Source organism: Saccharomyces kudriavzevii (genome assembly GCF_947243775.1).
Source record: "Saccharomyces kudriavzevii IFO 1802 strain IFO1802 genome assembly, chromosome: 10".
Lineage (NCBI taxonomy): Eukaryota > Fungi > Ascomycota > Saccharomycetes > Saccharomycetales > Saccharomycetaceae > Saccharomyces > Saccharomyces kudriavzevii.
The window spans coordinates 488,920-514,154 of NC_079281.1; the positions used below are offsets into that span (position 1 = coordinate 488,920).

At 40.9% G+C, this 25,235-nt stretch overlaps 13 protein-coding genes and 4 non-coding genes across 17 annotated transcripts; 10 read left to right on the top strand and 7 right to left on the bottom strand.

The window, feature by feature from the left end:
* Positions 1-59: 59 nt before the first annotated feature.
* On the bottom strand, positions 60-1,112 carry POL32 (DNA polymerase delta subunit POL32; the record flags this gene model as incomplete). Its single annotated transcript, XM_056229086.1, has 1 exon — positions 60-1,112. One exon carries the CDS (start codon positions 1,110-1,112, stop codon positions 60-62), a length of 1,053 nt encoding a protein of 350 aa, XP_056083140.1.
* Positions 1,113-1,431: 319 nt separating this feature from the next.
* Positions 1,432-1,503, bottom strand: Skdi_10.trna18. The gene has a single exon. It is a non-coding gene; the product is annotated as a tRNA-Met (tRNA).
* A 1,194-nt stretch (positions 1,504-2,697) lies between these two features.
* VPS55 (Vps55p) lies at positions 2,698-3,120 on the bottom strand (the record flags this gene model as incomplete). The annotated part of the gene is made up of 1 exon (XM_056229087.1): positions 2,698-3,120. The coding sequence occupies one exon, from the start codon at positions 3,118-3,120 to the stop codon at positions 2,698-2,700; it is 423 nt and encodes a 140-aa protein (XP_056083141.1).
* A 434-nt stretch (positions 3,121-3,554) lies between these two features.
* Positions 3,555-5,540, bottom strand: SSC1 (Hsp70 family ATPase SSC1; the record flags this gene model as incomplete). The annotated part of the gene is made up of 1 exon (XM_056229088.1): positions 3,555-5,540. One exon carries the CDS (start codon positions 5,538-5,540, stop codon positions 3,555-3,557), a length of 1,986 nt encoding a protein of 661 aa, XP_056083142.1.
* A 455-nt stretch (positions 5,541-5,995) lies between these two features.
* Positions 5,996-7,828, top strand: TAH11 (Tah11p; the record flags this gene model as incomplete). Its single annotated transcript, XM_056229089.1, has 1 exon — positions 5,996-7,828. One exon carries the CDS (start codon positions 5,996-5,998, stop codon positions 7,826-7,828), a length of 1,833 nt encoding a protein of 610 aa, XP_056083143.1.
* Positions 7,829-7,944: 116 nt separating this feature from the next.
* Positions 7,945-8,026, bottom strand: Skdi_10.trna19S. The gene has a single exon. It is a non-coding gene; the product is annotated as a tRNA-Ser (tRNA).
* Positions 8,027-9,950: 1,924 nt separating this feature from the next.
* ANB1 (translation elongation factor eIF-5A) lies at positions 9,951-10,424 on the bottom strand (the record flags this gene model as incomplete). The annotated part of the gene is made up of 1 exon (XM_056229090.1): positions 9,951-10,424. One exon carries the CDS (start codon positions 10,422-10,424, stop codon positions 9,951-9,953), a length of 474 nt encoding a protein of 157 aa, XP_056083144.1.
* Positions 10,425-11,330: 906 nt separating this feature from the next.
* CYC1 (cytochrome c) lies at positions 11,331-11,660 on the top strand (the record flags this gene model as incomplete). Its single annotated transcript, XM_056229091.1, has 1 exon — positions 11,331-11,660. The coding sequence occupies one exon, from the start codon at positions 11,331-11,333 to the stop codon at positions 11,658-11,660; it is 330 nt and encodes a 109-aa protein (XP_056083145.1).
* Positions 11,661-11,862: 202 nt separating this feature from the next.
* On the bottom strand, positions 11,863-13,458 carry UTR1 (NADH/NAD(+) kinase; the record flags this gene model as incomplete). Its single annotated transcript, XM_056229093.1, has 1 exon — positions 11,863-13,458. The coding sequence occupies one exon, from the start codon at positions 13,456-13,458 to the stop codon at positions 11,863-11,865; it is 1,596 nt and encodes a 531-aa protein (XP_056083146.1).
* A 223-nt stretch (positions 13,459-13,681) lies between these two features.
* ISY1 (Isy1p) lies at positions 13,682-14,389 on the top strand (the record flags this gene model as incomplete). Its single annotated transcript, XM_056229094.1, has 1 exon — positions 13,682-14,389. One exon carries the CDS (start codon positions 13,682-13,684, stop codon positions 14,387-14,389), a length of 708 nt encoding a protein of 235 aa, XP_056083147.1.
* Positions 14,390-14,824: 435 nt separating this feature from the next.
* Positions 14,825-16,330, top strand: OSM1 (fumarate reductase; the record flags this gene model as incomplete). The annotated part of the gene is made up of 1 exon (XM_056229095.1): positions 14,825-16,330. One exon carries the CDS (start codon positions 14,825-14,827, stop codon positions 16,328-16,330), a length of 1,506 nt encoding a protein of 501 aa, XP_056083148.1.
* Positions 16,331-17,438: 1,108 nt separating this feature from the next.
* On the top strand, positions 17,439-17,509 carry Skdi_10.trna20G. The gene has a single exon. It is a non-coding gene; the product is annotated as a tRNA-Gly (tRNA).
* Positions 17,510-17,686: 177 nt separating this feature from the next.
* Positions 17,687-19,390, top strand: RAD7 (UV-damaged DNA-binding protein RAD7; the record flags this gene model as incomplete). Its single annotated transcript, XM_056229096.1, has 1 exon — positions 17,687-19,390. One exon carries the CDS (start codon positions 17,687-17,689, stop codon positions 19,388-19,390), a length of 1,704 nt encoding a protein of 567 aa, XP_056083149.1.
* Positions 19,391-19,658: 268 nt separating this feature from the next.
* On the top strand, positions 19,659-21,368 carry BFA1 (Bfa1p; the record flags this gene model as incomplete). The annotated part of the gene is made up of 1 exon (XM_056229097.1): positions 19,659-21,368. The coding sequence occupies one exon, from the start codon at positions 19,659-19,661 to the stop codon at positions 21,366-21,368; it is 1,710 nt and encodes a 569-aa protein (XP_056083150.1).
* A 307-nt stretch (positions 21,369-21,675) lies between these two features.
* Positions 21,676-23,172, top strand: KCH1 (Kch1p; the record flags this gene model as incomplete). Its single annotated transcript, XM_056229098.1, has 1 exon — positions 21,676-23,172. The coding sequence occupies one exon, from the start codon at positions 21,676-21,678 to the stop codon at positions 23,170-23,172; it is 1,497 nt and encodes a 498-aa protein (XP_056083151.1).
* A 1,135-nt stretch (positions 23,173-24,307) lies between these two features.
* On the top strand, positions 24,308-24,379 carry Skdi_10.trna21R. Its single transcript has one exon. It is a non-coding gene; the product is annotated as a tRNA-Arg (tRNA).
* Positions 24,380-24,544: 165 nt separating this feature from the next.
* On the top strand, positions 24,545-25,042 carry HIT1 (Hit1p; the record flags this gene model as incomplete). The annotated part of the gene is made up of 1 exon (XM_056229099.1): positions 24,545-25,042. One exon carries the CDS (start codon positions 24,545-24,547, stop codon positions 25,040-25,042), a length of 498 nt encoding a protein of 165 aa, XP_056083152.1.
* Positions 25,043-25,235: the final 193 nt, after the last annotated feature.

A 25,235-nucleotide genomic window follows, 5' to 3' on the forward strand; every position in this document is an offset into this window, starting at 1 on the left:
CTTCATGTTATATACTACATCAAGGTTCCTGGTGAGAAGATTTCAAGAAAGATAAAAAGCTATTTTGCTTTTCTTTTAAAAAAGCTCTCTAAAGTCCCTTGCTTCTTTAATTTTTTGTTTGATGATGGTGTTTCCTGTTGTTTGGAGGAAGACAATGCTCTTTTAATCGCTGGTGATTGCCTACGTGGCGGTGTCGAAGTTGCAGGCCTCTTCGTGACAATATATCCATCATCATCGATAAACGAAGAAGATTCTTCCTCCGTTTTAGGTTCTTTTGAAATCCCTGTCTTGGAGAGGTTCGTTTGCTGTATTTTGGGCACCTCCATTAATGAATCTTCTGCCGTTGTTTCTAGCAGGTCTTCTAAATCATTATTGTTCTTGTCGTTATCATCTATGGCAGCTTTCTCCGGTGAGCTGGAGTAGGACATCTCATCTGGCCCTTCATCATCTAGGTCGTCTTCGACAAAAAGGTTGTTTAGTTCCTCCATTTGAGCTACTCTTTCGGGGTTCTTTTTATTTATTTTCTGCACGTTTTCCTCTCTTCTTTTCCGTAGTTCATTCTGTCTCGATGCTTCCTTATCATCTCTATCCTTCTTCATCTTGGCCAGTAGTGCAGTCGACCTCAGTCCCATATCTTTTGATTTGGGCTTCTTATCAGTTGTTTCTTCCGGTGTAGTTTTTGATCTTACTGTAGGCCTTGCCAAAGGTTTGGATTTCTCTTCCAGAGTCTTGGCCCTTTCTATAGCTCTCGATGATTCAGAAACACTGAGTTCATGTGGATTTTTAATGGTCAAGCAACCCTCTTCATCTATGATGTCGTAGTATGGTATAAAAGTGTCCATTGGATTGAAAGCATAAATGAAGCAATCTATTATTGAATCCTCATCTGGAATATTGGTAACGTCATGTATGATCTTTATGGTTTGATTTTTATAGCAGCACATCACCACACAATTGTACTTAGCATTAGTCGTTTGTTTGTAATAGCCAAACATCAATTTCTTGGCCGTGGACGGACCGATCTTCAGATGATGAATTAGATCAGTAAAAAGTACGGGCTTTACCTCAGTGAACAGTTTATCATTGATGAAAGATAACGTTTTTTGATCCATTAAGTACTGTCTGCTCAAAGCAATATTTAGTCTACACTAGCCACCGTTTTGTTAGGAATTACTTCGAACTAAAGTGAGTGGTGAATTGATGAACGAACTACTGGGTACTTTTCAACTAGAGAAAGCTTCGCGTGTTCCGTCTGTACGCCTTTAGTGTTTTCTTCGAAAATTTGTGGTGCAATAGAAAAAGAGACTACACCATTAACCAGTTCTCATAAAGAAAATGTGATGATGGCATGTACTTGCAAATTGCGATGAGATTACTCGATATACTTATTCCCTCTGATTCCATATGATATGGAGATCAAAAAATTAAGCTTAGCGCCGCTCGGTTTCGATCCGAGGACATCAGGGTTATGAGCCCTGCGCGCTTCCACTGCGCCACGGCGCTTAATATTTTATATTAATCTTTAATTGAAAAGACTAGTGATATTCTAGGAATATCATCGTAAAGCAACATACCGTTGGACCTAACCTTTGGTTTGATTCACAAGACTCCATTTTTGTTAGGGTGTGAATATTAGGTATTTATAATTGTTGGAAGAATAATCGACTATTTTCATTGACTTGTAGTGCAGCAAATTAGGGCTGTCGTTATTGTTGCTAAGGCAATATGATATCGGTGTTTGAAAGATGACGCTAATTATGGAACCAATGAAAGAAGAGTCAAACTGTCATTGAAGTCAGTGGAAACTGAAGCGGCGTGATTGATAGTTTATCAAGATCATTGAATGAACAGCATGTACAACAAATACTAAAATATCTACAACAATACTTACAACTGTCGGTTCGTTTTTGTGGATTCCTATATCCTCGAGAAGAATATATATCATATTCTCAATTTTTTGAGGATAGGGGCGGATCTGGTTGCTTCAGGAGAATAGGTCAGCAGAACTTGTAATTTAAGCTCATCAACCTGTAAGACCAACGGTAATGTAAAAGCGGTTTTTGGGACGGTACCGGCTGAACGTGGTAATGACTAGGATCTTCATTAATCTTTCTCCTACTAACTGCCGCTACCTGGAGGTATGCAGGAGGCGATTTAGTGGGCAAGAACAATGCAGTTGAAAATAGATGGCTGACAGTGATGATTGCAATGATATTTTCCATAACGTCTTTAAAAAGTACTATGACACATAACTCAGATCAGTAACACCTTGAGACCTCTCTGACGCCGCATTTAACGATCACATTACAAGTTACATACTGTTGTAATCAAAAAACTACAGAGTTGATAGCACATTCAGTAGTGTGCTTGTCAAGGGGCGATGGTGAAGCAATACACAGCGTATACTTTTAGCATGGGGACAACATACGGCACTCAAGATATGTGGCCGATTTGAAGGCATAGATCAGGCAGAAAATTAGTATAGGAAGTTCCGAAAAATAAAATGGAAGGCAGAAATGTTTTTAAAAGGTGATTATATGTAACCTACTATATCTAGGTAGCTCTAAAAAAAAAGGTGGGAACGCCGTTGCGATCCTCCACATTAGCAGAACATGGATATCAAGTATCCGTGTATACCCTTCGACGAGGATTGCTTTTATGGTCTGGTCTATTGAAGATCTGAGTGCGCGTTGTGTATTAACCAAAAAGTGAATCATCTTCATTGAAATCCTTTTTGAAGAACCACTTGAAAATGACAATACTAGAATATATGATAAGACCGCCGGTCATACACATGATACAGCTCAGATGACCGATCAATTGGCAATGATAGAGAACAACGGGCAGCGCCACACCACTTGTCACCAGCATCCCCGTGAGGAAATGAGCCAGATCTTGGCCAGTGTTCGACGAGTCGGACATAAAGTCGGATGTGTGGTACTTATTACCTGCACCGAAAAGCGTGTTTGGTATTGGGGCTAGTAAAAAGATTAAGATATCGAATAGTGGGTAGTAGTTGTGGAATAATGCGCAGCTTAGAATGACTAAGAGGAATCCCAGTGCCAGAAACCCTGAGAGAGAGATGATTTTTGTTAATGGTGACACTTTGAAGTCCATCATGACTGTATATGTCTATATCTTAGTTTCCTTGCCTTCGGAGCCTGCAAATGGGCTAAAATTGGACGTGCGTGTTAGGTTTATAGTAGATTCCCCTTTTCTACATTTTTCTTTTTTATTTTTCTTTTCTCGCTTTTCTCGTAAGGGCGGAAGAAAAGCCACCAAGAAGGGAAGGGCAGAATAAATGCAACGGAGAAACAAAAGAATGAATAAGAATAGAACAGGATCAACTAATTACAAGAGATACATGGTTTTCGCGCTTTATGCGGGAAAACAGTACTTATATAAAAGATATATGTTTGTTGTGTATATATGTGTATATAATATGTTCTTTATAAGTAAGAGAACAAAAAATACTGGTTAGTTATTAATATGTTTTTTTCGTTTTCATTTTTTTAGTTTGAAATAATAGTGCCTTATTAACAGGGGTTTGCTTTTTACTGCTTAGTTTCACCGGATTCGGTGTTGTTGCTGCTGTCATTGCTGCCGTTGTTGTTGTTGTTGTTGTTGTTGTTGGAATCGTTTTTGTAAATTTGTTCGAACAATTTCATTGAGGAAGTTTGCAATTCCTCGGTCTTAGTCTTCAATTCTTCAGCATTAACTTCTTCACCACCTTGTACTCTAGCGATCAATTCCTTCAATGAGGTGATTTGGTCCTTGACCTTTTGGGCCTCAGTCTTGTCAACCTTACCTTCGAATTCCTTCAAAGAGTTTTCGGTGTCATTGGCCAATTGGTCAGCCTTGTTAGCGGTTTCAATGGCTTGCTTTCTAGCTTCATCTTGAGATTTGAACTTTTCAGCATCGTTAACCATTTGTTCGATTTCGTTTTCAGATAGACCGGAAGAACCAGCGACAGTGATGGAAGAGTCCTTGTTTGTGGCCTTGTCTCTGGCAGAAACATTGATGATACCATCAGCGTCGATGTCGAAAGTGACTTCAATTTGTGGGACACCCTTTGGAGCAGGTGGGATACCGGCCAAAGTGAAGTTACCAATTAATTTGTTGTCCCTAACCAATTCTCTTTCACCTTGGAAAACCCTGATTTCAACAGAAGTTTGGCCAGCAGCGGCGGTGGAGAAAATTTGGGATTTCTTTGTTGGAATGGTAGTATTTCTTGGAATCAATCTTGTGAAAACACCACCCAAAGTCTCAATACCTAGAGACAATGGGGTGACATCCAACAATAGGACATCCGTGACTTCACCGGACAAGACAGCACCTTGCACAGCAGCACCAATAGCAACAGCTTCATCTGGGTTAACGGCCTTGGATGGGTCCCTCCCGAACAAGGACTTGACAGTCTCGACGACCTTAGGCATTCTAGACATACCACCGACTAACAAGACTTCAGCGATGTCGGAAGTGGACAAACCAGCGTCCTTTAAAGCCTTCTTGACTGGGTCGACGGTTCTCTTGACCAATGGGGCGGTCAAAGTCTCAAATTGGGCCCTGGAGAACTTCATGTTGATATGCTTTGGACCGGAGGCATCGGCAGTGATAAATGGTAGGTTGATGTCTGTGGAAACGGTAGAAGACAATTCGATCTTGGCCTTTTCGGCGGCTTCTCTGATTCTTTGAATGGCCATACGGTCGTTTTCCAAATCGATACCAGTTTCGGACTTGAAACGGGAAACAATTTCTCTCAATAAGTAGATATCAAAATCTTCACCACCCAAATGAGTGTCACCGTTGGTAGATTTGACTTCGAAGACACCGTTGTCAATATCCAAGATGGAAATATCGAAAGTACCACCACCCAAATCGAAAACGGCAACGACCTTGGAGTCAGATTTCTCCAAACCGTAAGCTAAAGCAGCAGCAGTTGGTTCGTTAACGACACGTAGAACGTTCAAACCAACAATTTGACCGGCGTCCTTGGTGGCCTGTCTTTGAGAGTCGTTGAAGTAGGCTGGGACGGTGACAACGGCATTCTTGGCTGGTTTACCCAAGTAGGCCTCAGCTGTTTCCTTCATCTTGTTCAAGACGAACCCACCAATCTGGGCTGGGGAGTAGGTTTGACCTCTGGCTTCCACCCAAGCATCCCCGTTGGAGTGCTTGACGATCTTGTATGGAACTTGCTTGATGTCTCTTTGCACTTCAGCGTCTTCGAAACGACGACCAATCAAACGCTTGGTAGCAAATAGGGTATTTTCTGGGTTCACAACAGCTTGACGCTTAGCAGGAATACCGACCAGGCGCTCCCCTTCCTTAGTGAACGCCACCACGGAGGGAGTCGTTCTCGAACCTTCAGCGTTTTCAATAATCTTTGGAACTTTACCTTCCATGATAGCCACCGCAGAATTCGTAGTACCCAAATCGATACCGATGACAGAACCTTGGACCTTGGTCGACTGCAAACGCGTGGCAATGCGGAATGAGTTGGACAAGCTGGACTTGTTTAGTATGTTTTTAGCAGCAAGCATCTTGGTGCGTGTAAATGTGAAATTTCTTGTTAGAAAGTTTTTTTAGTATATGGAAATAGGTCGCAAAGACAACAGTTGTCACTCTGGCAGGGTTGGTGAGCAGCAGGGGCGTCGATATGTACAGCAAGCAGAGGAGAACAGCGACGTATGGTTTCCTTAGTGTGAAGCGAAAGATCCAGGAAGAATCCAGATGTCGAGCCGGCGCCGGAATCGTTCGTTTTTATACACCGCACCGCAATGGTCGCCGGAAAAAGAGGCAGGGGGCGGTGGAACTGGGCCGAAGCCCGTGGAAAATTGCTGTCGTAGCCTGTGACGAATGCTGATTCAGCGCATCTAAGGCACTATCTCGAGCACAGGTATTGCGTTTGGACGATGTAGAAGACGGTGATGACGTTGTAGCTAGTTGATTGGGTTGGTGTTACGGCATTGAGTTAAGTATTGCAGAATTGTGGTATATGAGCGGTGCAGAGAATAGCAGGAGAAGGCAGTTGCTGCGCGTGCCCGTAATAGATTTGGATCGGGTTTCAGACGAAGAGCAGTTGCTGCCAGTGGTGAGAGCCGTGTTGCTGCAGTATGATACTTTTCTGTTGAAGAACTATGCTAACAAGGCGGTGCTGGATGAACTGCTGGAAGAGCTTACGGCAACGGACCCGGCTGACACGAGCCAAGGGTTCGATGCGAACTTCACTGGTACATTGCCGCTAGAGGACGATGTTTGGCTGGAACAGTACATCTTTGACACTGATCCTCAGTTGCACTTTGACCGGAAGTGCAAGAATGAGTCGCTGCGCTCGATCTATGGTAGGTTGTTGAAATTGGGTGTGTTCTTTGCGCAATTATCTATGAAAAGCGTGGTTTCTAGCGGTGAATTGCAGGACTGCATCAGCAGTACTCACTTTGCTGCCAAGTTGACTCGTTATTTTAATGATAACTATAACGCCCAGGATGCTGCAGACGTGAGTGCTACGGTGCTCCCCACCGGGGACGATTTCCAATATCAATTTGAGAGGGATTACGTTACTCTTCTGCCGACAGGCCTGTTGACTATCTTTCCCTGTGCCAGGGGCATCCGATACAAACCATCGACTATGGCGGCCACAGACAACTCTTGGGTGACCATAGATGAGCCTGAATGTCTCCTATTCCACACAGGAACCCTGTTGGCCCGTTGGTCTCAGGGTATGCATACTACTTCGCCCCTCCAGATAGACGCTCGTGCGAATATCGTTTCGTTGACCGTATGGCCTCCACTTGCTACGGCCATCGGTGGTGAAGGGGAGGGCACGATTGCCAACCAATTGTTGCAGCAGCAAATCAAGGCCTTCCCGAAAGTGGCCCAGCAGTACTACCCGCGCGAACTTAACATTTTGAAACTGCAAGAAGCTATGAAATTCATCAAGGAATTGTTTACTGTTTGTGAAACCGTGTTATCTTTGAATGCGCTCTCCAGATCCACAGGGACTTCACCAGAACTGCACGTTTTGCTGCCTCAGATATCCAACATGATGCAAAGAAAAATAGTGCAGGATGACATTTTGAAGCTGTTGACCATTTGGTCTGACGCATACGTGGTTGAGCTGAACTCCAGGGGCGAACTGACCATGACCCTGCCCAAAAGAGACAACCTTGTGACTTTGACCAATAAGTCTAGAACTTTGGCATTTGTGGAGAAGACTGAGGTGTGGTACCAGCAAGTGATAGTGTCCAAGGATGACATTATCACTGATATACCCATTTTTAAAATAAATAAAAGAAGATCAAGCACTAATCTTAAGGGCATTTCGGGCAGCAAAGTGCTAACAAAGAGTTCTGATGCTAACGCGCTCAATAATTGCAGGTATCTATCGAACAAGAAGGAAAATTTCATGTACAAAGAAAAAACTCCTGATTCGCAGGCAAACCTAATGGATCGACTGCGCGAGAGAGAGAGACGTTCGGCTGCGTTGCTTTCACAAAGACAAAGGCGCTATCAACAATTTCTAGCGATGAAAATGACTCAGGTGTTTGATATCCTCTTTTCGCTGACTTGGGGCCAGCCTTACACGGAAACTTATCTCAGCTCACTGGTCGTGGACAGTCTACAAGACAGTAACAACCCTATTGGTGCAAATGAGGCAAGCAAGATTTTGGCCGGATTGCAAGAAATTTTATCAGTGGAAATATCTGTTCATCAAGTGGACGGCGGGCTGAGAGTTTATAGATGGAACGGCTTAGACAAAAACAAATTCTCCAAGTTATTGGAAATTCACAAATCCAAACAACAAGATGACGAAGATATTCAGATATAACGCATATAGTACGTACATGTAGGGACGAAAAAAAGTATCATTTTCAACTATGGAGTGACGTCTCCGATTGTAGGCGGCAGTGTCCATGCAAGTGTCAAAAAGTACGCAAAAAATAACGACAACTGCAGGATTTGAACCTGCGCGGGCAGAGCCCAAAAGATTTCTAATCTTTCGCCTTAACCACTCGGCCAAGTTGCCTCGTTATTATGAAAGAAATGAATCATTATGAACACTATGAGGACGGGAAGGCCGTAGAACATCTTTTATTCCAGGGTAGTTTTTGTTGGACCAGTCGATTTATCAAATCCCGATGATTGTCACAGAGTTCAAGCGGAATTCATAATCGAGTGAGTCTCGCAGGATGGCAAAATTACAACGATGGCAGGGAAAAAGAAAAGTATTCTAGGTTTTCAGGGAGTTAGTATGGGGTTGAGGGCGGAAACTCGGTGATAATTATTTGGCGGTGTTGAGGTAACGCACACTCATTGAATTGAAAGGTAAAGTATCTGAAGAAAAATAGACTTGCGTTCATCAATTTCAGGACATGACGACGGAAAAGGTACCGTTTTTTGAAGCTTGAACTACCATGCATTTATAAAAATCATGATGCACTTAACAGAGGTCCAGTTGCAACGGCCGTACTAGCGATGCCGCGGCACATTTACTAGCACGCTCCTCAGTCTGTGTGTGAGGAAATGCCCCAATGTGATAGAAATTTGATACAAATTCTGTGCCCATCGTCTAGCAGATTAATCTGCTGGAGCACCAGTTATTAAAGCTTTTTTGCCAACTCGCTGCGACATTGGACTCGGAAAAAAACAGCTGAGAAAAATTCGGTCGGTCACTCGTAGCTGAATTAACCCGCAGCTCTCACCGAGTATGTAGGTGCTAAAACAGCGGTGATGAGGAGCTCGGGCACGCCACACAGGGTCTTTTTCAGGTTTAGTTTCTGTAATCTGCGAAGTTTGTTTCTTTCTGTTACATACCAGCGCGCGTATAGTAAACTTCTGTGATGAACATTCCGTAAGCTGTAGCAAAGATGAGGAACTCTTACCCAACTTCCCTTGATATCTGCATCTTTGCGAGATCTTCCTAAAAGAGGTTCGAGTGGTGTTGAAACTGTTGATGGATAAAACCAGATTCGTTTTTTTGGCTTGGTTTTGTTGGACGACTACCGCTTCAGTATCTTCATTCCTGGACTTTTTCACCATCGTTACTATGGTATCGATTTGTTAACCGGAAAGCTGCTGAACAGACAAGTTGAGAACACCATGCGCGCGGACCAACCGCAAGAAGTGGAGCAGAAAATATGGTTCAGAAGATGGCGGCCTAGGTCATGTCGTCGAAAGTTGAAAAGTAGCCGTAAATCGCAAATTTGATTGATTGCATCACTAAGGTCACCCTACGCATTTCCAATAGTTCTGGTGAAGAAAAGAGTGCGAGGCTCCCGTTTGCACATAGGATCACAGACAGCTGAATAAGGCGACGTTAGAGGAATCATTTCGCCGCCGCTTTAAATAACCCTGTTCGCAGAATTTGATGAGGTAACCACTTTTCCGCCCTCCGCTTGTATAGTGACTATTTCGATGACAGTAGAACGCAAAAAAAAATGGGTTCTGCCATAATATTATGCGGATAAAATTCCGATGGTCCTCTTCCAAATTGCCAACGCTGGTTCCATTACCGCCGCGAGCAATTAGTCGTTGCTGACTCGCATGAAAAACACACGTAGAACAACAAATATACCCCATAAGTAGCAAGGTAGCAAGCATTTTATGTCTGAAATTCCTTCGTTTTGATAAGTTTAGCGAGATATCTTGCCGCGTACTTATTTAAAGTGTTAATAAATAGCTATGATCGCCACCATTTAATATCCTGGAGTTTCGGGGTCTATTGTGAAGTCTACGGTCTGCGTCAATCGTTATAGAGTAATCATTTTATTGTATCTTATGACATTACGGGGAAGAGTACTCGTGAAAAAAAAAAGCCACTCCGTTGTAAATGACTAAGTACCATCGATGCTTACAACGTAACATTCATGTATAGTGGCGACAGGGCCAATGCGATGAATGATTATGATTATGATTATTATAACATTATATAAAAAGTATAAATAAGATTTCTAATCAGATCTTGGAGATTCCTTGAAGGAGATGGCAGCTTCTTCACCCATGGCGGAGATGATAGTGACCATCAAGTCCTTACCTTCATCGAAAGCATCTTGCATGGTGTCACCCAATTCACCTTCTGGAGCCTTGACGTCATCCTTGGTTTCACCGTCCATGGTCATCAATGACAAGAAACCATCGTCAATGTCCAACAATTGGTACTCGCTTCTCTTAACAAATGGAACTTCCAGATTGTGAGTAGATGGAGACAAATCTTCCAACTTCTTACCAGTGAAAATGTCAAGAGTGACCAAATGGACCTTGGCGTGACCGTGCTTACCGGTCTTGGAAGTAGACATGTCGACAATCTTACATGGTCTACCCTTGATGACAACGAAACCACTCTTTCTCAAGGCAGAACATTGCATTGGGTAGGTGGCGGAGGCACCAGCGTCGGCATTTTCAAAGGTGTGTTCTTCGTCAGACATGTTTCTGTATGTGAATGAAATATGTGTATGATTTCTATTTTTCTGGGCAAGAAGTAGGACCAAATAAGGGAACTAAACTGTAGAAGAAAACAACAAGAACAAGTTCAAAAGGCAAGTTGAAATCACAAGAAAAAAGTCAATTGAAGTTCGCTAAATTGACCTGAATATATCTGAGTTCCGAGAACAATGAGTTCGCCAGGAAAACAATAGAACAGGAAACTTTGAACGAAGAAAAGAAGGCAGGACGGAGAAAAATTTTTAGGCTCGAGAACAATAGGGCAAAAAAACAGGCAACGAAACGAACAATGGAAAAAAAAAAAAAAAAAAACCCATAGAAAAGAATGCAGAAGGATGCAAACTGGAAAAAAAAAAAGGTGAACAAGGAAAAAAACGACAAAAAAAAATACTCTTGGAAAAAAAAAAGATAATTCTTGGAAAAAAAATGGATCGTCTAATTCGTACAACATGATACCAGTTTCTTGAGAAGGGTAATCTTTTTTATGGGTATTCAATTTCCCGCCCAGATTTCAAACCTCCGGGACAAAACCGCCGATGTCTCCGGGCGGTTTTGGTCCCGGGCTTAACGGACAGTGGCAGACGAGAGGCGAAAGCACCAGTTCATTTGGTGAACGTTGGTTGGTGGATCAAGCCCACGCGTGGGCAATCCTCGAGCAGATCCGCTAGGTGTGTATATATAGCGTGGATGGCCAGGCAACTCTAGTGCTGACACATACACACGAGCACATAGCATGTGTGGGCTGATGCAAGTATATAATTCTCGGGTTCTCCCTCCTGTCTCTTGTTTTCTTTCTTTTCTCTGGTAGATGTGTTTCGTATTCTTTCTCAAATCCTCAACGTAACGCATTACAAGCCCACACACAAACACACATACATTTGCAAATAACAATGACTGAATTCAAGGCCGGTTCCGCAAAGAAGGGCGCTACTCTTTTCAAGACCAGATGTCTCCAATGCCACACCGTAGAAAAGGGCGGTCCACACAAGGTTGGTCCAAACTTGCACGGTGTTTTTGGCAGAAACTCCGGCCAAGCCGAAGGGTACTCTTACACAGACGCTAACATCAAGAAAAATGTGCTATGGGACGAAAATAACATGTCCGACTACCTGACCAACCCGAAGAAGTATATTCCTGGCACCAAGATGGCCTTCGGTGGTTTGAAGAAGGAGAAGGACAGAAACGACCTGATTACCTACTTGAAAAAAGCTTGTGAATAAACGAGCCCTTTTTCTTTTACCATACCATGTAATTAGTTATGTCACGCTTACATTCACGCCCCCTCCGAACCCCTGTAACCGAAAAGGAAGGAGCTAGACAATTCGACGTCTAGGTCCCTATTTATTTTTATAGTTATATTATTGTTAAAAACGTTATTTATTCCCGAATTTTTTTTTTTTTTTCCAAATACAGGTGTGTATATTAGACCGAGAACCTTGCTTGTGAAGGTTTCGTTATGCCTGAAGGCTTCAGTTTGCAAGCTTCGCAGTTCTCGCTCTCGTCGTCGCTCTCGTCGTCGCTACCACCTTCATTCTCCTTGCTAGCATCGATTTTCACCGACAGCTTATCTCTTATGACTTCCAAAGGTTCCGCTTGATCTTTGACTTTGTTTGCCTCATGCGCGTACTTTTCTTGATTCTTCTGCGACAGAATGTGGGTGAAGGACTTTTGTTGTTCTCTCACGTTCCAGTTCAATTGTCGGCTGATGCTGTTGATAAACTCATCAGGCGAGGCCTCCACCGTGGGGAAGGCATATGGACTGGCACATATCGTAATAAAATCTCCCTTCTGCAATTCAATCCTATCCTTACCATCAAAGGCCGCCCATGCTGGAGCTCTCGATTTCATCGAGACTTTCACCTTCAGGTTTATGCTCTCCGGTAGGATGATAGGTCTAAAACTCAACGCATGCGGGCAAATGGGCGTTAATGCAATCGCGTTCACCGTGGGGCACACTAACGACCCGCCGGCGCTTAACGAATATGCAGTCGACCCCGTTGGAGTCGCAGCAATCAACCCATCCGCCTGCGCCACGGTCATTAATGAGCCATCCCCGTACAATTCCAACATGGACAGGAATGGACTCGGACCACGATCAATGGTCACTTCGTTCAAAATGTGGTGCGTGCTTAACTTTTCCACCACACATATCTTCTTTCCCGTGTTTGGGTCGACTTCAGGACGGTGTCTGCGATAAACAGTGCATTCTAACCTCAACCGTAAGTTAGTCTTGATTTTATGATTCATTATCCGTGGTAAGTCCTCCCTGAAGTGTTCGAACTTGAAATTCGTCAGGAAACCTAAAGACCCCAACGAAAATGACATGATAGGCGGTACGTGTCTTTGAAAAATGGAACTCACGAAGAGCACCGTACCGTCACCACCTAAAGTCACCACCAAGTCGAAAAAGACGTCATGCTCCCTGATGAAATCCTTCGTCCAGTATTTGATCCGTGATTGTCTACATTTGCTGTCCTCGCATAACTCGCCAGCGGCAAATTTTTTGCTGTCCTTCAATTCAGAGTCAACGTAAACGGTCACACGTGGGAAATGGACCAATACCCATTCCACCAATTCTCTTGTCAAGAAGTATAGCGACACATCGTTCAGTTTCGTGACAATCATCAAGTTTTCCACATCTAGCTCCACTTTGGTATTCGAGATATCTTTGCTCAACATTCTTACACCATATGCCGTGGAGGCATACTGAAAATGAGTATTGCTGCTTTTGGAACTCCCTCTTGTTCCGTTGATGCCTGTACCACCACCGCTGCCTGTATTGCCATTCACAAGAGATGAATCTCTATTCAACAGGGAGCTTCTGCGTGAACTGCTTTCACTTGATATCTTTCTTAACATCTCTTTAGCATTATCGATGTCTTGCGATCTGTCAATTTGCTCATTGTTTATAATGGCTTTCTTCATCAAGTTGGTACTGTTGTTATTATGATGATCGCTGCGGCTAGCCTCGTTATCTATCCATTTATCTACACCATTATCCATGTCATTCTCCTTCATCTCAAAACCTTTACTGTATCTTGAGGGGCTTCATTGTTAATTTTTCGTTTACATCACGATGTCAATGATTATTTGCCCTATTATACCTTTTTTTTCCCGTAAATTCCTTTTGCGCTGTGCGGAAAACGAATTTCAGGAAGCATAGTAGAGCAAATAAAAGTGTCACATTGTACATTGTAAAACTAGCAAACTTCGTCAACTACTAAGCACGTGTGAATTTAACATGAGTAGGAATGTGGATAAGGCTAACTCGGTCTTGGTGCGGTTTCAAGAACAACAGGCAGAGTCTGCGACTGGATATAAAGATTACTCACGTTATAAGAGGCCCAAGAACGTCTCCAGGATAAAGTCTCTAAAAGAAGCCAATGAATGGAAACGACAGGTAAGTAAAGAGATTCAACAAAAGAGTACAAGAATATATGATCCGTCTTTAAATGAAGTACAGATTGCGGAACTCAACGACGAACTTAATGATCTTTTCAAAGAGTGGAAGAGGTGGCAGTGGCACATTAACCATACACTTATGGAGAAAAAAACAAAGAGGAAGACACTAGAGGACGGTCATCTTTTGGCAAATGCGGGGAAGCTGATACATGGGAAGAGATATTTCGGAAGAGCCTTGGAATTGCCCGAAGTGAAAGAATGGCAGGAGTCTCAAAAGCAGAACAGTACGGATATTGTGAACATAAAACGCGTACCGAGGAATAAGAATGATTTTTACTATCATGGTAAAGCCACAGCAGCTTTAACGGAATTTGAAACCAACTGGACGCCTATTTTGAAGGCACATTACAATGTGCCCGTGAATGAGCGCGAGGAAGAAGAAACAACACAGCAGACACAAGAAATGCATGTACCGACACTTTCTGACATGGAGCATTGGTTGGTGCAAAGAAGAAAGAAAAAACTCATGGAGGAACTGAATCTCTAACCATAAAGGGTATCTGGAGGAAAAATAGGAGACAAGCGTTCCGCCCACCGCCGTGATAAGTATTGTTACCTCACATGTAGTTGAGAAACGAACGCAGACTTTTTTTGTCATCCCGTTCCTAAATGTGGCTACTCCACATGCGAATTGAGTAAATACAAGCGTTATTTTCCCCACGGTTCATTACTCGTCAAGGTAGATATATTACATAACGTGCACTAATGCAAGTGCATATTTATACTCTCAATTTGCTCTTTATATACCATGGCGGATTCCCAGGCCAACATCTTTCGTTTCCCTTTACGAGCTGACTGAGAAAAAAATGGTAACAGCGTGAAAATATCTCTGCTAAGAAATACACATTCGAAGCAAAACAGCCTAAAAGGGAAACACTCATAGAACACCGTAGTATTTTTATATCAACCTAAAGCTGAGGAAATGGCTAGATCTGTGAGAAGGGTTTTCACTTACGTATCAATATTCGTATTGATAATAATTCTGAAAAGACAGTTAAGCAGCACAGATCAAATGTCATTGAAACAGCCGGTGGTGGTTGTTGGTTCCGGACTAGCAGGTCTAACCACGAGTAACCATCTCATAAGCAAATATAAAATTCCCGTAGTGCTGCTGGATAAGGCCGCTTCCATCGGTGGGAACTCTATCAAGGCATCAAGTGGTATTAATGGTGCCCACACAGGCACTCAACAAAACTTAAAAATCATGGACACTTCTGAATTATTTTTGGAAGACACCATTCATTCCGCTAAGGGAAGAGGAGTTCCTTCATTGATGGGCAAGTTGACCAAGGAATCTAAGGGCGCTATTAAATGGCTACAAACAGAATTTGGTTTGAAACTAGATCTTCTTGCACAATTGGGCGGTCATTCTGTTCCAAGGACTCATAGATCCTCTGGTAAATTACCACCGGGATTTGAAATTGTACAAGCGCTGTCCAAAAGATTAAAAGACATTTCCTCTCAAAATTCTAAACTTATGAAGATTATGCTGAACAGTGAAGTAGTCGATATCGAACTGGATAATGACGGTCATATTACCGGTGTATTGTACTTAGATGAGAATGGCAGCCGCCAAATCCTGAAATCTCGCAATGTCGTTTTTTGCTCAGGTGGCTTCGGTTTTTCTAAGGAAATGTTAGGAGAATATTCACCAAATTTGGTCCATTTGCCAACTACAAACGGCAAGCAAACAACAGGCGATGGGCAAAAAATTCTTTCGAGGTTAGGTGCTGAATTAATTGATATGGATCAAGTGCAAGTTCACCCCACTGGCTTTATTGACCCGGATGACCGTAAAAATACCTGGAAATTTTTGGCCGCAGAGGCATTGAGAGGTTTAGGTGGCATCTTATTACACCCTATCACCGGTCGAAGATTTACTAATGAATTGAACACTCGAGATGCAGTGACCCTTGAAATACAGTCCAAGTGTCCGAAAAATGATAACAGAGCTCTTTTGATTTTGAGTGACAAGGTTTATGAGAATTACACAAATAATATAAATTTTTACATGTCCAAGAACTTGATCAAAAAAGTGACCATTAAGGATTTGGTTAAAAACTATGACTTACAGACTACAACCTCTGAATTAGTTGACGAATTAAAAGGCTATTCTGACGTTAACACCAAGGACAGATTTGATAGACCATTAATAGTTAATACCTTTGGTAGAGATATCTCGCCTGAAACAACTGTTTATATTGGTGAAATTACGCCAGTTGTTCATTTTACCATGGGTGGTGTGAAAATCAACGAAAACTCCCAAGTAATTAGAAAGAATTCGCAGAGCGTCTTGTCCAATGGCCTTTTTGCTGCCGGCGAAGTATCAGGCGGTGTTCATGGAGCCAACAGATTGGGTGGATCCAGTTTATTGGAATGTGTTGTCTTTGGCAAGACAGCTGCTGATAACATAGCAAAACTTTACTGAGAATTTTATACTTAAATAGAGAGCTTTTTTTTTTTTGAAATGCTTTGTATTTGGGTAGTCACTGAAACGAGATCGGATAACTTGCTTGATTCTACTTTGTGCAAAGCTGTACCCATTTTTCTGCTATGGTCTTAATTGAATGAAAGGCTTTGAACGCTCATTTTTAATCCCTCTCCATCGTAAACTCATCATAATAGGAAGAAAAACGCCGATACTGTCACATGATTAATCGGCAACCAAGTAGTGATAAGAGAATCAGACGTAAGGATATTCATAAACTACTTCCAAGAAAAAGGAAAGAACTGACAAGAGCAGCTAGTGCGTGGAGTTCAACTGTCCCACGTATGTCATGCAGAAAACTTATTTTCCGAAATCTCAAAGAGATATTCGTTTTCATACCTCCATCTTCTTAATTCATGCCTCACGTTCGTTTTGTGTCAGTGGTTCGTTAAAGTGAAAAATCAATAGTAATGGCTTTAACTATTGCAGATGGTTTGTTGAGCACCGAACCCTATCCCAATCCATAAAAGTGCTGGCGCCTTGACCGTATCAGTGATTATCTCAATATGTACTCAAACACCATTGTTTTTGATAATTAGTAATACTAATTATAAATAAAAGCAGACCCATCTCATACTATATAAGAGAGGTATGTAAGACACACAGCGATTGAACAGCTCAATTAAATTCAATATAACACTGAATTAGAGAATTTACAATAAGGTCAATGTAACGACTCATATCCTGCAAATTAAAATCTCGAGTTGATGTCAATTGATAGTTCTTTTACTTCATTGTACCCACCAATCGGATGACGTTTCAATATTCCTTATCCTGAGAAGAATAGTAGTTAAAGCCTTTGTCATCCGAATGCCCTAGAACCACGATTACTTGTGTGAATAACGATGAACCTACCTGTTCCAACAGAACAATTAGTTAGAATCCGACTTTCTATGACTTCAGTCTTCAAGTATATACTAAGTTCTATATGTTAGATTTAGGTAAGCTGCATCCCGCAAATTACATCAACGTCTCGCATTGGGGCAAGTATCCACAAATTATCTTTTGTGTTAGAATTTCGTTAGGTTCAACACTTCAACAAATACCAGCGCAAGTGGTTTAGTGGTAAAATCCAACGTTGCCATCGTTGGGCCCCCGGTTCGATTCCGGGCTTGCGCATTTTATTTTTACTACTTTTTCAGACTTACCGGAAAAGTAAAGATGTTAATCCAAGAAGAAGGAAAAAAGTGATATTATGGAAGTGAATATAGTTGCTGCATTATAATAAGCCTTACCACTATCTGAAAAGACTTCAGAGAGATAGCAACTAAAGCTAGGTTTATAAGTTTATATTGAATGTATCGGAGTAGAAATAGGCCAAAAAAAGGTGGCGAAAATGAAGTTAAGGGTCCAAATTCTGCCTTAACTCAGTTTCTGAGAGAAGAAGGGATTAGCGCTGAGAATATTAAACAGCGATGGTACCAACAGTCGAAGAAGCGTAGGGATGAGAATGATGAAAAGAAGGAAGATGTAGAAGATGTGGACGATGATGACTTAACAGCGGAGAATTCTCAAGTGGTCGATGATAAAGAGCTTGATGACGTTGAAACAGGTAGCGATACCGAGAGTGGAAAAGTTGAGGTTTCTTATGAAGCTAGAATGAAATTAGTGACTGCAGATAGTGATGAAGAAGAATATGAAACTAGCAGTGTGTCTGGCACTCCAATTAGCTTAAGTACAGCCAATAATCGGAAGTTATTAGCTAAAAAGAAGAAAGCCGCCGCAAAAATCATTCAAAATCGTCGTAGAAAGCGTAAAAGAGCTGCTGATTTGTTGGATAGACGCGTAAATAAAGTGTCTAGCTTACAAAGTCTTTGTATTGGGAAAATTAGTGAGAACATCTACAAGTGGCAGAAGGACGCTAATGAATCTTCAAAGTTGGTATTTAATAGATTGAGAGATGTGCTCGGTGGTGTATCTACTGCAAACTTGAATAATTTGGCCAAGGCGCTATCGAAGAATAGGGCCTTAAATGATCACACTTTGCAACTTTTCTTGAAGACAGATTTGACAAAGTTGACTTTCAATGATTGCTCTAAAATTTCGTTTGATGGCTACAAGACATTAGCAATTTTTTCACCGCACCTAACTAAGTTATCGTTGCAAATGTGTGGACAACTAAATAACGAATCACTGCTTTACATTGCTGAGAAGCTACCGAACTTAGAAGCACTATATTTGGATGGTCCCTTTTTGATTAATGAGGACACATGGGAAGCTTTCTTTACAATCATGAAAGATAGGCTAAAAGAATTCCATATCTCAAATACGCATCGCTTCACAGATAGATCGTTATCCAATCTGTTGGTCAATTGTAGTTCGAGCTTGGTTTCTTTTGGGTTATCCAGGCTGGATTCAGTTTCAAACTACGCTTTGCTGCCGCAATATCTAGTTAACGACGACTTTCATACCCTCTGTATCGAATACCCATTTAACGAAGAAGATGTCAACGATGAGATCATCATAAACATTTTGGGCCAAGTGGGAGGCACATTACGGACATTAGTCTTGAACGGCTGTGCAGAATTGACCGATTCAATGATAATTAATGGTCTGACTGCATTTATACCTGAAAAATGCCGATTGGAGGTTCTAAGTTTAGAAGAATCTGATCAGATAACTACAGATTCATTGGTGTACTTCTTCAATAAAGTGGAACTAAATAAGCTAACCAAATGCAGCTTTAGAAGGTGCTTGCAGTTAGGTGATATGGCGGTTATAGAGTTACTGCTCAATGGAGCAAAAGATAGCCTGATTAGTTTAAGCTTCAATTCATTGAAAGAGCTAACTGAGGAAGCATTTGTGGCCTTAGCCTGTCCTAACTTGACATATATAGATCTTGGGTTTGTGCGTTGTGTGAATGACTCAATCATCCAAATGTTGGGTGAGCAAAATCCTAAGTTAACTGTAATCGATGTGTTTGGGGATAATTTAGTTACTGAAAACGCGAAAACGAGGCCTGGACTTACATTGATAGGAAGACAGAGTGACAGTATATAAGAGAGTATGAGTATGACTATATAGTATTGACGTTGTATAGAGGAAGGAAAAACTTATCTGTTTTCTTCTTTTCTTTCCTGGATCTTTATGTCAAGCTATTGATTGTCCTCTCTTGAGGGCGTCTTATGGCATCCCGCGAATAATAAACAAAATAACATCCAAAAATGTGTGAATTGGGATATTAAGCATGCAGGAAAAAAAACTTGCGAAAAGCAGCACAAAATCAAAGGTTGGAAAGATTTTACATTAATTGGAACGTTTATATGTTATGTCCAGTAGGCCTCTCACGCTAAACGGTTTGGAGGAGCCGGAAACTTCCTTTGAAGAATTGAATACAACACTTCCTCGATTTCAGCCCCATGAAACATCTCCATCGAGGGATAACGCGCCACCATTGAGTACATCAACGTATATACCAACCCCATCATCAGTAGGTACTTCAGACACAGGAACGATTTTTTCGAACAGTGCTGGAGCATTTTGGTCTGATAAGCAAGGTGACAATGATCAAGATATGGAAGTGGATCAAGATGATGAATTTTTGAACGACTTCCAGGAATTTCAAAACAAAAAAGATAATTTTGATGATGCCATAAAAACAAATTTCCATTTGAGAAACAGATGTGGGACCACTCCTTTCAAGGGCGAAGCTCTCGTAGAAGAGTTTGACAGGAGATTGAATTTTGATGAAAAGCCAAGATTAAAACAGCCTAGATCAATGATGGAACTTAAACCAAAAAGGATTCTATCAAACAGTGTATCTTCACGAAACTTATGGGCTGGAAATTCCGTAAGGTTCAAGAAATCTCTGCCAAACTTAGCTTTAGTCAGGCCGGTGATTCAAGAGGAGGAGGAAGAAGAACAGCGAAGGCTTGACCACGAAGATGACAACGATACACAAGACACGATTTTGGCGAAATTCAGTTCAGATGATGAAGGGGAGTCTCTAACAGGATTTGAAAAATTGGAGGATGAATCACTCGATGAAACGTTTTTGTTGAACCATAAAGAGGGCCTTGATCAACCTCCTTTCTTGAAAAAAAATTCTGCTTCATCTTTGCCATTAAAGATATCACCTACACAGTATGATATAATTAAACATGACGAACTGTTAACTCCGGGCCTTCATAGGCGAGAACGAGAATGGAACACCCAGCAAGAACTGGACTCCTTTAAAGAGGAACGACCAATGAGACATCGTTCCTCTCAAAATGTGCAACTCAACGGACCAGCTAAAATCAAGACAATAAAGCAACAAATTGATCATAATACCCCGATAAAGAAGGGTTCCATGGTATATAACCCGAAGAGTATGAGGTGGGAAGGGAATGAAAATGTTTTAAACAGATTCAGCGATGTGGATACGGCGAACAGGAAAGCACTATTGATAAAAAACAAGCTTCAACGGAATGATTATACCAAGAGACAAAAGAAATATTCCGATCTACAGAATACAAGGACCACTTCGAGAAATCAAAAGGTTGTCGGTAATATGGTTCTTGATGAGCAAAATCTAAGATGGGTAAGCGTTTCCGAGGAAGAAGCAGATCCCTTTGCAGGCATTCCTGAGATAAACCTGCCACCAGTTAAAAAAACCATGAAAAAACGCAGTTCTTCTCCATTTTTACGTTCCCAGAGCCAATTGAGCCCACTGCTTACCTCAAAAGGCAACAACGGTGTGTATCAAAGTGCGGCTGCTCAAGCAAGACTGCGGAAGTACCATTCAATGAGAACACTTAATATACCAGCCGATGACTTAGAGCTAGATCCAACTTTTAATTTGGATTCAAGAACACTGGAAAGATTTTATCACGAGGAGAATAGATGGAGCAGAAAATTGGCGCCATGGTTCATACCGCGAGATGAGGCCATCAGTGTTGACGAAGAAACCATCATGGATGAAAGTACCATTAATGGCAAAAGAAAATCTTACATGTACGAAATAAGGAATATGGTAATCAATTCAACAAAAGATTAGTGCTTTGGTCTTCTTATGATCATCACTTTATCGATCAATGTTTTGTGTATGTTATCTTCGACTCCAAATTTACACTTCCGTTATGGTATCAACTTTTTGTCAGCTTTCGCGTTTGTCAGAAAAAAGAAATGTTGCAGAAAATTCGGAGAGATGTTTCAGATAATACCGAACCATCGAAGATACGCCAGCTTCCATTTTCCATGAGACAGGAGTACTCGGTAGTTGATATAACTAATATTTATGGGTTGTTTAGTGGAAACTCTGAATAGTTCATGGAAACTCAACCTGTGGGAGCAGAAAACCGAAAATGTTTAACAGCGACTGGAAGTTTTCCATTAATTCAAAGACTTTTGACGATCTCGACGTTGAACTATTTCGAAACCACAAGTTCAAAACGGTGGTGGGCTACATAATAGGTGTTGTCGGGTGGAATGGACTGAAAGTGGCTCTTTTCGTATCGGATGTTTACACATGTATTAAATTACTGGCGTTTAACTCTTGGTCAAACAATATCATCCAGCCATACATATCTTTCAAAATATCCAAATGGTTGTTTAGCGGTTGCATTTTAGCATCTATCGTGCTATTGATATGGGAAGCCATTGTGGGAATAAGGATCTACAGGACAGGAAATATTTCATTGACATACGTTAACAATTTTTCCAGAAACATTAATTCAGTGCTTGACTATTCTAAATTCTGCGTTTATAATATGATTGAGCGTAAGGGTTTTCGACAAAAAGTGACATTTTTTACGTTTTTTCAATTGAAGGACTGTATCAGGTTAATTTTCACAGATACTCCAAGACAAGTCATCAACGGCCTTACGCTATGGTCAGTGCTCGTAACTGTCAATAAGAACGAAGACCTAGGCGACCTGGAATCTTTTAGTGGCTTAATCACAAAAATAAAGAATATTGGACAGACCAATCATGAAGAAGCAGTGATATTGTCGCTGATGCTATTTTCGTTTATTGTTTGGGCATTATTTGTGTTCAAATTTTTCCTTGCTATCATTTGCTCGATTTTTGTTTATTATAAGATAATCAATGATCAACAATACAGTGGGTTACGTGAGTATATTTGTGTCACCGTTAGTGAAAATGTTGATGAACTTGTTGAAAGACAAAGAAAAAAAGAAAATGACAATACGATTTATAAGACAAGCCTTCTCGAATCTCGGACCTTTAATGATTTCAACGAACTGGAAAGTAGAATCGAGCTACCATTTAATGAGACGTCATATGCCTCCAATAACGATTCTACGATCGAACTAATAGAAAGGAAGCCCGAATGTAAAAGTCAAAATGAGTACGGTTTTGCTCCGGCAATGGAGAAAACGGAAACGACGGAATCGTTTGTCGATAATGGCAATGCGCAACACGCCACTAGATTCTCCGCAATCTTAGACACACCATATTTCAGTACTTATGACAGTAATAATATGAAAGAGGTAAAGGTACCAAACAGAAACTTTATAAATGCTCAAAAATACGAGGATTTGAATTCTCTTGGTGGCATCAGTCAAAAATCTTCCACCAGGTCTTTGAAATGTACAGCCTCTACCGCGTTCTGCGAGTCATCAGATTCAATACCGAATACAATGAAAGGTTCCCAAAAGTTCAGTAGTGGCATCATTAGACCCAAGCCACCTCCCTTAAACACAAGTGGACTAGTAGATTCAAAAGCTGCTTCAGAGGATAATCGAAGGATTTATACTCCGATGAAAGCATACTTCAGGGAAATTGACCTTCCGAGGAAGGGTTTACTAGAAGATGAAGATGGTGCATATTACCACACGTAATGGGAAGTCAAAAGCTGTCTCTTTATACTTCACTAGTTAGATAGACATAAATAGAGGCAGCCACCTGCATATTATTGCCCAAAAATGATACCCTATTTGTAACACTAATTCAATATATTCAAGTCAATTGTTTTTGATATAATTCACTTATCGCCCCAAGAAATTGCCTCAAGAATCTTTAGGTATTTGCTGGAGGATAAATGATGAACAAACAGAAAATTGTTTTTCCAGTTATGAATCTGCAAAGCGAAGTTTTGTTGATAATTACTAGTATTGATTAGGAATGCAGGCAGAACGTTCTTATACAAGAGAGGTATGTGAAACACACGCTTCTTGGACATGTTGATATTTTTCAATAAAATCTTGCTCCAATTGTGGGGGTTCTATTGTCCAGTAAAATCATGTGACAATGTCGGGATTCCATTTTTGATAAGGTTAGTAATATTATGTATATAGAATATACTAGAAGTTCTCCTCATGGATTTAGGAATCCACGAAAGGGAATCGACAATTTTACATAATCTCATTCTTATTTCTTCCTTCATTTTATACGTCGTTATTCATTGATCCTATTGCATTATCAATCCTTGCGCTTCAGCTCCCACTAGAACCGATGACTGTTCTGAATCTTATTTTAGTGGCTTGATAATTTGCGTCATCTTAACACCGCATATGATAAACTTCTAGCTACATGGATGAATGTATCAATCAATTGTACTAGTAATAGATGGATAGTTGATTATTGTCCAACAGTTGAATATGTTCAATATAATGATAAACCATGGAATTTACTATAAGTTCAATGCAACGACGCATATCCTTTATATATAAATTTCAAGTTGATGTTCAGTTGATGGATCTCTAACTTCAGACTGCACTTACTATCCCGGCAGGTCGTTAACACTATTCAGTCTGAAAGATACATTACGTTTATGCCAATGGCCTTCAAAATGTTCCAGTGCATAACCATGGTTATTTAGGCAGATGAGAAGCCTAGCTTTTCCAGTTTTCCTAGCAATTTTGGTTTATTGGATTGACCTGAGGAGTTTTCAGATGAAAAATATGATAAGTATGCAAGTTGTGAGTTGAAGATTCGACTTGGTGTTGTGGTATTCATCACTTTTCAACCAAGTTGGTTCCGTTGGCGTAATGGTAACGCGTCTCCCTCCTAAGGAGAAGACTGCGGGTTCGAGTCCCGTACGGAACGTTAATATTTTTTTATTTTTTTGCAGATATCAGTTTTAGCTACTGAAAAAATTAGAAAAAGTTAGTTAGCGATGAGATAAAAGCAAGCACACAGCAAGCCATGTTACAGTGCTAATAAACGGCTGATTGGGGGTACACGTCAATATAGAAAAGTTTAAATATCTGAATGGCACCGGTTATAGTTGAATGTGGTATATGCCACGAGGCTGATGGTAAATATAAATGTCCCAAGTGTGGTGTACGATACTGTTCCTTAAAATGTTACAAAGATGATGGAAAGCACGTCCATAAGGAAGTTGACGAACTCAAGGTTGGAGCAGAACCTACTTTGATGGCCGCTAACAACAAGAGCTCTCCAGTAAACAGCATCCCCATTATAAAAAATAGCTTAAAAAAAGAAACTTTCAATGACATGTATCAAAACAGTGCCCAGTTACAGGAACTATTGACTTACAATACAGTGAAATTTCATCTAGCGAAGGTTTACAAAATATTGTCTAGTAGCGTCAGCGATGGAAGTTCCGGAACAATGAATAGTGACCTGCAAAGAGAGTTGGCTGTAAATTATCTAAATACGTTACGCTATGGTGGTATACACTATAATGAAGCCATCGAAGAGTTTTGTCAGATACTATTAGACAAATTGAGTGAAGTCAAAGAATAAAGATTATTATCGTTAACATTATTTCAAAGGTTTAGCTTCCTATTTACTCGTTATCATATAATATCAGAGTTGGAGATGAATAAAAAATATTCACCTGTCACATGAAGCATTTTCTTTGTATTACGAATAGCATGGTACATTGGGAATGTTAAGATTGCTTCCAGGTTTTTTCTTTCATAAAAAACTTTCTATA